The sequence below is a fragment of the Thalia democratica genome, chromosome 8, assembly GCF_965202585.1.
Source record: "Thalia democratica chromosome 8, ktThaDemo2.hap1.1, whole genome shotgun sequence".
In the NCBI taxonomy this organism is placed as follows: domain Eukaryota; kingdom Metazoa; phylum Chordata; class Thaliacea; order Salpida; family Salpidae; genus Thalia; species Thalia democratica.
The window spans coordinates 13,725,012-13,740,978 of record NC_139172.1 but is presented as its reverse complement, the minus strand read 5'-3'; the positions used below and the strand labels follow the sequence as shown (position 1 = coordinate 13,740,978).

Here is a 15,967-nt window from a genome sequence, read left to right as displayed (position 1 = left end):
TACTAAAATACTAAACTTAAATTTTTCAATACCGTTCAGTCTTTCAAAAACTATATGAAGTATCTATTTCATTTAGCTTTAACTAGCAAAAATTTAACAATGTTTCAGCTGTAAAGATACTTGAAAACTATAATTTGTTGAAGTTTTATTTGATTTTCTTCAAACTATATTTTTGTTAGTTAATCAATTTTATTCAAGTTATAAAAAGAAAAATTTATAAAAAAAAAAATTATCTTGCTAATGTTTATTCAGTCCATAATATTTACAAAAACTATCAGAGAATAATATGTAAAAACTTAAGTTAATAATTTTGCAAATAATAGCTATCACCCAATGTTCTGTAATAATAATGCCATTACTATATCATTAATATTATTACAAAAGCATCTGTAGTTTATGCTGTTTACTGCTTTAAACTAAGATATATAAAGTTACATAATTTTTAAAAATATGAGTTTTAGATAATTGTAATAGAATCTAGTTATGACACCAGAAAGAACTGAAATAAGTGTTACATTGCACGGAAGTCCGCCTTGGGGTTTTAGAATTTCAGGTGGTAAGGAGTTTCATCAACCACTTGTAGTTGCCAGGGTAAGCCGGTTCAATAAATTTCTAATTAATGAAATGTTTATATAAAAATATATAAAATACTTGATTAAAATTCATAAGTTTTATAAGTCATGCAGTAGTAAAAGTTTGAATACATATTTTTTCAATTTAATTACTTTTTAGATACCCTTTATTTATTTTGAATATTTATTATGTTATCCAATTTATAAGAGTTAAAACTATAACTTTGGTAAAATTGGATATTTACAAATACTTTTATTAGTACTTCTTTTGTTTTTATTTTAGTATTTGAAGTAATTTTACGGCCAATAAATAATAATAAAAAATCGGGTCAACTTATTTTGAAAATAACTCAGTTAGTGATCAAGATATTTGTTTTGTTGCATTTTACAAAGATTGTATATACTTTTTTGTGTAATAAAATGGTAAATTGAGTTAAAATTTTTATTTTTAAATTGATTGTAAAACTAAGTTTGCTAAATTATAGCCAAATTATAGGTAATGAATATAGAAACAAAGTATTCCAAACTTTGAAAAAAATATAGCACTTAATAATAAGCTAAAATTATTAGTATTGTCTACATTTTACATCCTAATACATTAAAACATTTAAATCATCATAATATATTTGGAAAACTTCGTATGTTGGTACCATGAGGTTTTATAACATGTATTTAATCTTTATTTTGCATTATTTGGCATTTTTTTTTAAATTTTAATATTCACTAAAATTTTTAGATGTATTTTGTTTTTTTAATTAAGTTATTTTAAGTAGTTAAATGCAAATAAAATAAACTTGATGTAGTCTCAAATTTTAGATATTTTTCTAAGGTAACTCCTGGTTCAGTTTCAAACAAGGCAGGAATACAAGCTGGTGATGTTGTGCTTGCAATTGATGGAGAATATGTCAGTGGTTTAACACAAGATCAGTTTGAAGACAAACTTGCTAAAGCAACTGACAGTGTTATGCTTGTTATTGAAAAGTATGATTTTTAGATGGTTTAATAGATAAATTTATGAAATAAGTAATTTGATATTTTAAACAAGATTACTAACAAACAAGCTATTGTTTTTATAACGTTGTTTTTAAAAATTTGTTTACACCTAAAAGTTATCTTTAAAATTTAAAAAATAGTTTGTATATTTTTCTATATTATAATACACCCCCAAGTTTTTTTCAACTTAATTTACTTTATATTTTTTTGTTGAAGGATTGATCACTAAAATGTTTTTAAATACTTGATATTGAAGTATTTCTTATTTTGTTATTTAATTATTATTATTTTATTTTTGTAATAATATAAGTAATTTAATTTTTTAATGTAAAGTTATTAAAAACATTAGTTGACTTTTTAAAAAATGTGTTTTCAAATATGATTAAGTAAACAAATTATAAACTCATGATAAGTAAATACTATTTAATAATGTTTTTTTAACTATTTATTATCAAAAAACAAGATTTTTTTGTTTGTTCAGTATTAATGTATAGGTTTTTCATTTGCTATTGTTATATTGTTTCTAATTATATTTTAAGAGACTATTAGCAGTTAAAAAATTTAAATTTAGTAAAACTAATGTTGGCTATTCTAGTTATTAAAAAATATTTTTAAGGCCATAAAAGGTTCAAAGGTCTTTTTTTTTACAAAAATTGTTTTTGGCTCTTATGAGTAAGCTTTTTAAGTATTAACTACAAGCCATTTTTTATATAATTAATTTAATCTTAACATATAGTTTATAGTAGTTTTTGTAAAAAGTTTCGGTTTTAAACGTATTGACCTCCGTCAATTTTCTTGAAAATTTAAAAGTTCATTTAAATATGCTCTCCTTTATTTTTGAACTAGAGTCTTCAGATGTTCAGGAAACATGCCTTAAATAATTAAAAAGACTTTTAATGCTAATTTTCAAAAATATTAATAAAATAAAATTTTAGACTAAAAACCAAAAATAGGTGGTTCAAAATTTAAAAAAATGCATTGAAAGGTTTAAGTATTGGTAATAAACAAAAAATTTGAAGAATATTGGTTTAAAAATGGAGGAGAAGAAAGATTTTCAGTGAAATAATCTTGTTTCTCGTTTTAGGTTTGCACCTTCTCTAAGAAACTTATTGAGGTCACTGATTTTGATCGCTTATATCTCGAAGTTTACTTCGAATTTTGTTAAGCTATTAAAAATTTTAATAACTAAGATAAAACTATACAAAATAAGATCAAGTTTTAAAAAACAAGGTGGACCCACCCTTATGGTCTTAAATACTGACAATTGTTTACAGTTCTTGTTTATCGTTTCAGTTGATGAATTTTTAGATATTTAGTATCTAAATCTTATTCATCTAGTTATAAACAAAAAACCTATATATGATAATGGTTTTTTTTCTATCTAAAAAACTTATAGAAAATCCCAAAACTAATGTTTATTGATGTGAAATTTTATATAATCATTTTTTCTAAGGTAAATGCTATATATTCTACTAAAATAAAAACTAGGTTACATAATTTTATACATACTTTGTCTTTTTTTATTATCTTAAATTAGTTGATTATAATAAAAAATCTTCAGATGTGCACGTACACTTAAGGTTTTTAAAACATTTTCCATTAAAAAAATCTTAACATATGCTTTTAAATCCAAAATTAATTTCAATTTGTTTTGTTTGTTTTTCGCTACTGCATTGATTAAACAAAAAAAAATGTATAAGTAACAAAAAAAGAAATATATTTTAAAGTTAGTTTTGATTGACATTTTATTACTTTGTAAATTGTTTTGTTTAAACTTACGAAGTTCTGTGACTTTTTTTTCTTATTGCTTGGTTTCTTGATATAAAAATTGTTTATTTTTTATTTTTAACGAGACATTTTAAACAGAAATGGTGGACCTCAGAGAGGAAAAAATGTAAGTTTATGTGTATTATTTAACAGTTACTTATTCTTAATTTATATTGAAAAATAGAGTAATCAATAACAACTTATAAAATTAAAGTTGCAATAAGCGCTAGACTTTACAGTACGACCATCAACAACAGCCCTATTGCTACTAGTTAAAAATTTAAAGTAGTTCGTTTATTACATTTATAAAAGAATTATGCCCGACAAAAATACCTTTTATTCTGAGCACGATATGATATTTTACTTATTACCATTTATAGAAATATTATCAGCGAATGCAAACAGGAAGTCTAAACAAACTAAAATACATGTTGTTTGTATAAAAATGTTCATGGCAAACAGTTACAAACAAAAGACTTTTAAAGTAAACAATTCACACGGTATAAAAACAGCTGAACTTTTTTCATCCTTTTGTTGTTAAAATTTCATCCAAAATTGTATAATGATTTTGTTAAGAGCAAAAATAAGCTGTACTATATTTTTATTAGATTTGATAATTTACAAAACAGTTTTATATATTTAAATGGGGTTTCAATGTGTTGATGTGAAAGTTAGGTTTATAAAAATATTTGACCACACAAAATTATTTTTAAATTTACGCTTATATAATGAGAGCTTTTTTTACTGTCAAATATACAGTAGTATTTATAGCTATTAGTTATATTACTATTATTGGAGCAAAGTAAACTAAACTCTAAAATATTTTTTAAAATTAAAGTTATCTAAGTCGACTATTGTATTGTTTATATCATAAGTATATGTTGCTCAACTTTATCTATTGAATAAGGAGCAATATAAACACAATTTAAATAAAACAACATAATATCTAACTTTACTTAATAATTATTAAAAAAATATCATTATTGTTAATATTTTTATCAAACATAAGTTCATACTTTTATCATTATCATTACACACTAGTTACTATGAGCTTGATTTTTTTTTGCTTTTTTTACTGTGGTTTTCATTTTGTTAAGTTTCATACAATAGTTACAATATTTAAACGTAAATAAAATTTTTCAGTTGACATTAAAGAGCTTCAAAAGTTAATGTTTTGTTAACCAGTTAAATTTTCATCTGAAATGAATTGAAAGCTGATTAACTAAACTTTAAAGATCAGTATTTATTGTAATTTAGAAAAAAAAACATTTAAAACTACATTCATAGTACTGACACTTTGTGCAAGTTGGTATCTAAATAAAAATTCCATGTGCATCATTTCCTTAAAAATCTATCAATTTGAAACAACCCCAGGATCACGGCGATTTCATGGATCGAATGGCACGCCACAACAGATCAGCCAAGCCCTTCCCCGGTTCAAAAGCTCTTCAAAGTCCACCTGCCACTTCAACACCTGCTAGCCCTGGCCTTCCTGCTGGATTCAGGCCCATTTCGTTTAATCCAACTAAAAAATAATTTTATTTTAATGTGAGCATTTAAAATGCAGAAGCCTTTTTTCATTTTACTTTTTCTATTTCTGGGCTTGTTTTTTAGTTTGACGATGATTTAAAAGTCATAAATATTGTGCAGTGAAATTGTTTTTAAATCATTTTTGAACCACTTAATGAGTTTATCGTGTTGTTTATTAATTGTTTCATCGCATTTAATTGCTTAGCAAAGTGGCAGTTTATAACTTTATAAAAGTCCATGTTTTTGCTTTTATTGCTTATTAAGTTTTTGGAATAGTTTAATATTTTCAATCAGAAACTAGACACATTTTTGAAGGTGTTTTTGTATTAAGTTACTAGCTTTGCATAATTCGTATATAATCCCCTTTTTCATTTTTCGTCCTAAATTTTAAATGAATAAAGCGTCCTTACTTTTGATTTTTAGTAGTTTTTATAAATAAGTTCTAATTAAATAAACCACAAATATTTTTTCAGTCGATAATTTTAGATGAATAAATAATATAGTATTTTTTTAGTCGCTATCCTTCGTTTAAAAATTCCATCTTTGAATAGCTGTAGCTCTTACTTATACCTTTTAGTTATAAATAGTTTTACTCTTAAATAATATGTTATATAAAAAGTTAAGCAATCTTTATTGGGTCACAAAAACCAATGTTTGTTTTTTAACAACATAAACTTTTACTTTTCGACTGGTATGTACTTTTTGTTTACTTTTTAAAACTTTGAAGCTAAAAATGAGTAGGATGATATAATAACAAACTATTTTTATTAATAATTTATTTTGTTTTTGAAATAAATTTCTGCTGAATGGCATTTATCAAAATTAAAATTATAAAGCTTTTAAGATAATAGTTTGATGAATAACTGTCAATTAAAATTTATGCTTGTTTTAATGCTATTTAAATTTTATCAATTCTTTTTTTTTAGATATAAATGTTAAAGATATTTAAAGAAACGTGCTAAGTTTGTTCAAGTAAGTTTAAAAAATATTTTTTTAAATGATAGATTTATGTTTACTTAAGATTTGTATTTCCCAATTTCATGAAGTCCGTTTTTAACGTGAAAATTAAAATCTTTCAATGAATCAAACATAAAAAATATATATTCCTACACTAAATATTCAAAAAAAGAGTATGCAATTTTATATTCGTTACATTTATTCAAGCTTAATTTTGATAAATCTTATTTATTAAGTTTTTTTTTTAATCTTATAGAAAATGTCTAAATTACATGGCGCTTTATATTAAAATATTTCACAGCTAAATACTTAAATTAAAATACAAAAATATTAGAGCATTTCAAGTAAGACACAGCTTGAATTAAATAGTAACATTCTTTCATAACATTGATATGCATCGATTGTGTTGCTTTAAAATGACGTAATCATTTGCTTATGTATTAATGTGTGATAAGAACTTCAGCATCGCCTTTATTACTCATCTTAAACTTGTTAGCTTACACAATAATCTGTTCAATTATTCTTAAAAATGTGTTTCTGTAAACTTGAGTTAAAATACTTAAGTAAGACTGTAAATGATCATTTTTGAATGTACACATTCACTTATAAAATTTTAGTTATGGATAAAAAGTACAAGTGTTTTTGAAATCGGCATAATATAAGTTATTTTAGATGCTAATCTAACTTAATTACTTGGCTAACATTAAACATGCTACACGTTTTATTTTTCTACTCTGATGTTTTTTTTTAATATGTTACTTAAGTATAGTAGTTTTTTACAATCTACCATTATTTATTAAAAAATTGGTCTCTAGGATTAGTTTTTAAAAGTATATAAGGTAAAATGTGATATCTGTTTTAGGAGCAAACAAATATATAATTAACTTGAAAGTAATAAAATGCTATCGAAAATATAAATAAACTTTTTATATTTCTTGACGATTACGTTTAAATTTAAAACACGTAGAAAGTATATATTGACATTGCTTTAGAAAGATATAGTAGTGATTAGCATATTCATTAAGTTATGTTTCTTTAGCATACATGTAACACATATAAAGTAAAAAGCAATTTAATTAAACAGTTCAATTGCTAAAGATTTGAACATTCGTCCTTGGTGGGCCAGAGTATTTTAAATTTATTTAATTCACAACTAAGTTATCCAATTCGTTTCGACAAAATAAAATATATTATTTTTAACTTTGTTAAGTGTAAGTTTTAAATCTCAAATTAATTGTTCATAAAACATTTTGTTATTTATTTGAAATCCTAGAAAATCTAGTGTAATTTTATAATTTTTGTTTAGAAGGTCCGGTATATACTCGAAGGCCGCAGTTTTACTTTTTGTGGATAGGTTTTCATTTAACCATAGTTATTTAATTCGTTTACATTAACAACCCGGTCATTTTCACTTTGAAAGAAAAAAAACGATGTGAAAAATAAAATTAAGAGTGAGACATACTAAATAGTCTAAGTAAATTCACATTTTATATGTTTGAAGTTTACACTGAAAACTATAGTCTTTAACCCTTAAAAAAACAGAAACGTATAAAAAACATGTATTGAAAAAAATGCATTCTGAAATTAAATTAAATAATTTTTACTAAAAAAAACATAAAAAGAAATAAACAAACATATTTTGATGTAAATATGAGCGATTAAAATATAATTTCTAAATATCTGCTTAACGTGGATAATATAGCAAAAAAAGCTTAGATTTCATTATGCTTTTATTAATTCACTTTTAATCGTTTGTAGCAATTAAAAAAAATAACTAGTAGCATATATGAGTAAAGCGTATTATTCACAAAACATACAATCTAATTAAAACTAAACAGGGCATTGATGTAGCCTTAAACAAACTTTAAGAGACATAATGTTAAGTTTAATTTATTTAAGTAACAAAAAAAATTAAGAAAAAAAAGCAGAATTTTGAAAAAAGATACCATTTAATAAAGATCACATTGATAGTATTTGCAAGTATATACGTAAAATTAGTTTTAAAATTGAAAAATAAATTTGTTTTTTTTTTGAGGTAAAAAGTTTTAAGTCATTTGAAAATTTGAAAAAAAAATCTATAATTATAGTTTAAACTGACTAAAAAACAATTTTTGATACCGTTTTGTTTATTAAACGACAGAAAAAGCGCTCAAAATAGTTGGTCCTAGGACCTTGTGCACGAAAAAACATTTTATCGCTAACGGGGTGTATAACTTATGAATGTTAGGGGCCTGGTATATAGCGCAGCGTGCGCTTTAACTTGTATAATAGATGTCCCCAAGTTAACGTAGAATGTCCCCAAGTAATTATCGAATCGTACACCTCTTGAATATATTTTAACGTCTTGTCTAGGATACAAGATCCAAAATAAAAAGTGCTGCTTGTTAATTTTTGTATTGTAAATAAAAAACAAACATATTAGTTTTCAAGTATATTTTTAATCCTTATGAAATAAACTATTCATAATAAATAAAGTATTTAAAAAGATAACGCAGTAAAAAGATCTAAAAAATCAAAATTTCAAAAAGTTTATTCAGGCTTTTATCATGTTAACGACTGTTTTATTGAATCGACGTTTGAAGTATATTCAGGAACGCAGTTTTCTCAAAGTGAAGCCTCTTAATTGAAAACAATTTTTCTAAGATAAATATTGTTTTTATCTTTTTTTTGGTTCAAGTGTTTTTTATATATGTAACTATTTTTTTTCCGTGGCGAGTTGAAAATTTTTTTCAGTGAAAAAAATACTTATCACAACAAAGCTTGGTTGGATTGTAAAGCGATACAACGCAATTTTATAAAAAAAAAAAAACTAAGTAAAATAACTTAGATTTTTTTATTGAAATAACCAAAAAAGATAGTCTAAATTAAGTTTACTGTTATATTTTATTAAATTTTAAACGTTGACAACGTTATTGAGTTAGAATATAGCATTTAGGTTATTTAAAATTTAGTTTTAGCCTTATTTATAATTTTAGCTTAAAAATATGACCTAAAATTATTAGAATAAATCATAAACAACAATCTATAAACATTAAAAAAAATATTAGTTCTTATATTTTAATAAACTCTTTATTTCAGACTGGAACGGCGTGAGTTGTAGTTTATTTTCTTTTTTTTTACACAAAAATAAATACAAACTTTTGTTAAATTTCAGTAAAGTATTTTTGAAATTTAATTTAGCCTTTAAATAAAAGTATATACTGTATAAACTTTCACCAACAAAAAATTTCAGCTCATCCCTTGGCGGAAACATGAAAAACCCGAAAACTATAAAATCAGGTGCGGCTCAGGTTAGTTCAGGTAATTCCTGAAGTTTAACTTTTTCAAATTATTTTGTTTATTTCGTAAAATTACATTTAATCATCTATAAACAATCATAAAATTCCTTAGTGCAGTAATTTTTTGATGTGCTATTGTTTTGTATATAATTTATAAAACATAAAGTTTGCGGATTTAATTCGTACATAGTTTAAAAGTACTTTTCTTACAAAACTGTAGGTGGGATACAAAAACAAAAAAAGAGTATCTTATTCTTCGTTATAAACTCAATAAAATAACAGCATTAAAAAAATTAAAGTCTAATAGTTGTACTAATTGTTGAAAAGTTTGTACAAAACACAATTATATTATATAACTTAATTTATATACAATTATATAACCGTAATTTTCATACACATTAGTCCTGTTTGAAAACAAGCTGAAAAGATTAGTTTTAAGCAGATGTATCTTAAGTTACGCTTGATATAGTTTCAATCAAAAGTTGCTGATAAATTCAACTAGGGTGCAATGAACGTACAAGGAGGTGAACGATGGACAATCGATGCTGACAACCAACACAACAGAAGTTTCGGTCTTCCTGCGTTCTTTGCTGCAGCTTCGATGGTAAGAGAAGGTACCGTCCCTCCTCATCTCAGAGTTCAGGTTAATTTGAGTTTTTTCGGACTAATTTTGCTTACTTAGTGTGAGAAAATTGCAATGCTTTTCTTTAGGTGATTGTTTTGATTTTAATTACTTGCGTTTTTATTAAGAGTTTTATTTCAATATCTAAAAAGCAGATAGAGTTGTATGGATAGTTTTTATATATAAAGTATCAATACATAAGTAGAACACAAAATCTTTAAGAAAAGTTCTTTTACTTCAATGCTTTTTTGTTAAAATATGTGAAATAGTTTTACAAAGTCGTTATAAAAAAGATTACTAAAGTTAGAAGATTCCAAAACATGAGAGTTTTTTATCCAACTTTATAATTTACAAAATATAAGTTAACTTAACCTTTTTTTTAAACTGTTTAAGAAACTCTCGTCCAGTTGTTTTTTACTTTATGTTTAGGTTGGTTTAAAAATTCAATTTTCTTGTCCTTAAATGTTATAAAAGCTTTATTGTTTGGTATTTTAGAAATTTTTCGGGATATTTTTTAGTAAGTAATTATTTTTTTGTTTCAATATTTATTTTTTCTAGTATATTGATATCAAATTTTTGTAATTAGTAGTTCTATTTTGTTCAATTTGTTTTTTGTAAAGGTTAAGTTTGGTTTTAAAGAAACTTAATTACTTGTCAGAAAAAGTAATAAACATACTTGATTTTCTAACTTTATATTATTAATTTTTATAAACAATCAATTTTTTAATTTTCTAAACTTTATAATAAAGGTTAAGTTTGGTTTTAAAGAAACTTAATTATTTGTCAGAAAAAGTATTTTACATATTTGATTTTCTAACTTTAAATTATTAATTTTTACAAACGATCATTTTTTTAGTTTTCTAAAATTTAAAGTCTAATTTAATTAAAAAGAGTTGTTTTAACTTTTTGTACAAAATTTTTATGTTTTGATTTATGTTTTGCTTTTTCGAATAGAGTGGCTGAAGAACTAGTCTATTATATAGACTAGTAAAGCAATTGTACCACAAAAAACCTTGCTTTTTATTTAAAAAACGTATATACTTAAATTATTTATCATTCGCATCTTAGACCCTATTATTTTACCAATATCCGGATCAGGCCGGATCTTAATTTTGTTGGTCACTACTTTTGACATATGTTATCTAAAAATATACCCAGATCCAATTATCTAAACTATTTTGAAAAAATGACTTTATTTAAAGAAACAATTACACTAAATTTACAACAAAATGCTTTCTTAAAAGATACAAGTAAACTATAAACATAGAAAAGTATAAGAGTATTAAAGTATAACTTTTTATTAATGTATATTGTAGTTTAATAAGTATTTATTTGTGTTTTCTCGTTGCTATAAATATACAAAAATGCTTGATGAATATAAAAGGTACACTTTCTCATTTCTATTTATTGGCATATGTTTACTATAACTGTATAAATAAAAGCGTGTTGACTGATTGATACATGTTAATTTTGTTTTCAATACATGACAAACGATTACTTTGTTGTATGTAATGTTTTATACTTTAATTGGTTTTTTCATATTCTAATCTAATCTGTTTTATATAAAGTTTCAATGTTTCTACATTAGAGTTAGGTAATTTTTCTAGTCGGTAGACCTGATAAGGCTAACAAATATGGCCTGTTTTGTTGATAACAGGCCATATTTATTCTACATAAACATTTTCTGAACTCTTTGGTTTTGTTAAACAAGTAACTTTATAAGTCAGTTATGTCGCTAGTAATCGGAGCCAAATGATAACAAAGTGCAATTTTTATTTTAAGAGAGTACTAGAACACGCACAGTTTTTAAGCATTAGGTGATGTTTACCAAAGTAAACATACAAATTACATTAGATAAAACTAACCAACTTATAAAATAGTTAATTAAAGAAAAAATTAATCATAACCAGTAGTGTTTTTGTTAGTAACTTAAAAGTGAGATCCAGTTCAGTATTTTCATTTCAAAGATACTAAAATACAGTTTTGGACGGATCATAACTTTGTTGAACCAGTAGATCACTAGTTTAAATTGCACTTGATATAAATGTAATTGATCTGTTCAAATGTTTACTTATTTTTTTGAGGCTCAAAAACTATTTAGATGTACTTTCGCTAAAACACTTGCATTAACATCGTCAAGTTAGCATATATCATTGTTATAAATCTACAGAATGTCTACCGCTGTTCTACAGCTTCAGTTATTAACAAAATAAAGTTATGCAACATCTAAACATACTACAAAAAATAAACTCTCATGTATTACATTAAACTTAAATGTCAAATTTATAAGTTGATTAAGTTACTGTACAAGGTAAGTTTTGCGAATTGTTTCTATACAAGTTACTGTGAGCTCTTAACTGCTTTTCAAGTAAGTTACGTTTTTAGATAGAGATCAATCAAGCATGTAGAAAATACAGTATTCTATTATTTCTTATATTTAAAAAAAACAGAGAAGTTCAGTTTAGACATGAAAAAAAAACTATCAGACTAGTATAAAAAAATAAGTAGCCTGTAGTATAATAAAATTGGAAACTATTTTTGATTAAAATTTAGTATTGGAAAGTACTTCAGCAGTTCATTTCTTTGTAAAATCATAAAGTCCGGTGATTAAAGTAACTAATATAATGTAGAAACATAGCGACAGTTGTTTGTTAAGATGAAAGAACATACTACAGCAATAAACATTACAGTTTTTACTCAAATTGAAATTTGTAAGTCTTGTAACAAAATGTTATGATATTTTTAAATGTTCAAAGTAATCAAAACTTGTGAAAATTGTAGTACTTCGTTAGCAATCTAAGCAATAGTGATAAAAATTTTTGTACCTAATCTAAATTACCCGCTTAGTATCTATAAACGACTAAGATTCATCCTCATTTAATTTTGAGTGACCCATTCGCGTTCTATTTAGTATTTTTCTAATTTTTGTATTATTGTTGTAACTTATTGGTTGTTACTTTGTAGTTTACTCTTATTTTTAGTGTTTGTTTAATTAGATTGAAATTCTTTAGTTTTTTAAAATAAAAAAACCAGGTTAGTTTTAATAACATTTCTCAATAAGGTCATCATATGAAAAATAATATCTTATATTTGAATAATGTTGTTCTTCTAATACACATGGATTTCCAAGGTAACTTTTAAATAAATTACGTTAATCATACCCTATATGTTTAGAAAAAATTCCTTATATTTTAGTAAAGGTTTTCAAAGAAAGGTAATTCTAGATTAAGGACTTTAGTTCTTAGTTTAACAAAAGCTTGTATTCATTAAACTTACTTGTATAAAACTTAACGCTTTAAATTTTCGTTATTTTCATAATTTGTTGAAGAATTCAAACGACATTATTTAGCCGATTAAAAAGTCAAAAACTAAAATATAGTTTTATCTGTATTCTTTTCAATTTAATTTTAATAAAAATTACGTTGTTAATTTCCTTAATTAGATGGAAGGACCAGGAAAGTCAACAGTTGTACATGCTCAGTATAATACTCCAATGGGAATGTATTCAGACGACAATATATTAGACAGTGTACAAGCACAGGCACATTCTATGGGTATTTCATTCCCCGGGTTCGTTTTGTTTTTACTTAAATAAAAAGAAATGATCCTTTTGTGTACTTAGCTTTTAAAGAGTCAAGACTTTTAAGATAACAAAATTATCGTAGAAAGTTGCATCTAAAAATTACACAAACAAAATTCTTAAGAAATATGTTTAAAGTTATAAAACAACGACTAATTTAACTAAAACTGTTGTTTTTACTTTTAATAACTGTTTAAGTAGAACTATAACAGCTTTTTAATTAAAATTAAATAAAAGTAATCACTCAATTAGAAAATATTTAAGAAAAAAGGATATTGAATTTAAAAGCGAAACGATCAAACTTAGAAATAAAGCTGAAAATAAAACTTATATTTTGTAAAATTACAATGTGTGTATACAGTTCAGCCAACTAAAACATCACTCATTTTTAAAATCTAAAACAGTAAACGTTGTCATTTCTATTATTGCTTTGAGCCAATGGGATTGAATAGTGCTAAATAGTTAGGGTGTTTAGCTTATTCCTGTAAGAAATAATCAAAAAAGCTTTTTAAAATAACTTTAGGTTATATGCCTATTTATTTACTAATAATATAACAAGTTTAAATAAAAAAATTAGATATACATATATATTAATTTTATTGTTTGTGCACTTATAAAAAAAGTATCTCTTTAATTTTAAAGTTATTAGCTCTTTGTACTGCATGAACTTTTTTGTTAAAGTATAAGTTAAGTCATTATATTAAAATAAACACAATTCAAAAGTACAATTTTATGTTAAACAAAAAACTTAGACTAAATAATCATAAATATAGTTTTTGTTCCTAGTATTAGCCTTAAAACTAGTATATACTGGATTTAAACAAATAAGTATAACATTTTTTATTATAGTTTAATATCTTAAATGAGTTATAAATAAAAATGTCAAACACTTTAGTCCTTATTTTTTAATGGTTGTATACACTAAAAAGACTTTTCTTTTAAACTTTTAACAAAAAATTACTAACAAATTATATGCTTGTTACATAAAATTTAAAATAATTTTTGTTTAAATAAGCTCTTTACATTAAACTGAACAATATGTTTTAGTTAAGACAAATAATTATTATAAGTAAAAAATTATTGATACATTAACGGTTACTAATAAATAATTTTAAAATTAAATCTCAGGGCGGAAAACTATTATTCGGAAGAAGGAGTAGATCCAGATTCAGCAGTTTACAGAGAAGTTCACAGACAAAACAGACAACAAGCTAACAAAAAACAGACTCAGTCAAGATCTTTTAAAATTCTTTCTTCGATGGTTGACTACTAGAGCAAACCAACAAAAAGCGACAGCTATAATAAAAAATTGAAATTTTAGAAAGTTAAAAAGGGAAAATTAATTCTACTAAATAATTACTTTATTGTATGAGTATACAAAATTACTTTGCTACGTTTTTACTTTCAAGTAAAAGTTTTTACAGAGAATTATAGCTTGTTGTGTTGACTTAATGTTAGAATACTTGCTGTATATTTACTTCCTATAGCTATTACATTTTAAAAATAAATCTTTTGTACAAGAAGTTTTTTTTTTTTTTTCGGCTTGTTTAAATCAAGTTTAATATTTTTCTTATATGTTTAATTTTTTACTTAGATTTATAAAATCAATTTTTCTTTTAGTAAATTCCCAATGCAGCTTAACTTTAAGTTTAAGCTTAATCAATTAAGTACAAACTTCTGTACACTTACAGGTACGGTTTTTTTTTAACATATAAATGTTTTTATAGTTAAAACTAAGAATTAAGTGAAATTATTTTTCAAACTATTAGTCAACAACTTACTTGACTAGTGTTTCCAAAAAGGAGCACTTTTGCACAATTAAACAACGACAAAAAAAAAATCACATGAGTACTTCAATCTTTGTCTCTAAAAGACTTGAGTAACATTATAACTTAGAATTCATGAAGTTTCTGGTAAAAGTATTTTAACAATCCAAATCTTTTAATTTACTGTAGCTAATACTTTACGGCTTAAAAAGAATTTTTGATAGATTGTAAGCGAAATATCTTATCAAAATTAAAAAGCTGGTTTTCAAAAATTTAATACAGCTATTTTTTATTCAAAAGTATTTATAACTTACACTTTTATTTACTTGGAATTAAGTGATTTTCACATGGATAGAAAACAATCTACTAAAATAGTTTACGTTCAGTTGTTTTCAAATAAATTTAATTGTCAAAAATATTTTTTAAGTTATTTCATAATTTGTTTCCAAATTAAGTATTTATTTTGCATTTTATACGTGCTATTTTATAACACTATACAACCTCCAAATACATGTGCTACAAATATATTTTCTTCAAATTAATAAGATGATAAGAATCAAAAAGTTCCGAGTTTTTAATGATCAGTAAAATATCTTATTTGTATTTTACTTTTATATTTTTGTACGGTCTTTTTTACTTTTCATCCACGATCAATCGCCATAAGATCAATTTCCATCTATTATATTTTTTTCATCTTATTCGTTTACCATCCATATCAATTCAAAACAAATTCAAACCAATTAATTCCCTCAGGATTAATTATCACTCGTTATATTAATTCCAATGAATTTATTTCCAACCCAACCTTTTCGATTGATTTTAAAAAGTTATTACAGTTGTAAAGGTCAAAATCTCTACGATATAATTTAACTAGTTTTTTGAAAAATTGTATGAATACAAAT

At 24.0% G+C, this 15,967-nt stretch overlaps 1 protein-coding gene across 1 annotated transcript; it reads left to right on the top strand.

Moving 5' to 3' along the window:
• Positions 1-454: 454 nt before the first annotated feature.
• On the top strand, positions 455-14,822 carry LOC145842123 (PDZ and LIM domain protein 3-like). Its single transcript, XM_082949507.1, has 8 exons — positions 455-591; positions 1,402-1,553; positions 3,432-3,459; positions 8,898-8,908; positions 9,052-9,109; positions 9,600-9,740; positions 13,162-13,289; positions 14,428-14,822. The coding sequence occupies exons 1-8, from the start codon at positions 484-486 to the stop codon at positions 14,570-14,572; spliced, it is 771 nt and encodes a 256-aa protein (XP_082805633.1). The 5' UTR covers positions 455-483; the 3' UTR covers positions 14,573-14,822.
• The last annotated feature ends 1,145 nt before the right edge of the window (positions 14,823-15,967 follow it).

What these genes read in the sequence shown, in the direction of transcription:
- LOC145842123 (XM_082949507.1), top strand. Translation starts at nt 484, where the DNA reads ATGACACCAGAAAGAACTGAAATAAGTGTTACATTGCACGGAAGTCCG. An exon ending in GTTATGCTTGTTATTGAAAA is followed by an intron (nt 1,554 to 3,431) that starts GTATGATTTTTA and finishes CATTTTAAACAG; the next exon opens with AAATGGTGGACCTCAGAGAG. An exon ending in CTCCTCATCTCAGAGTTCAG is followed by an intron (nt 9,741 to 13,161) that starts GTTAATTTGAGT and finishes TTCCTTAATTAG; the next exon opens with ATGGAAGGACCAGGAAAGTC.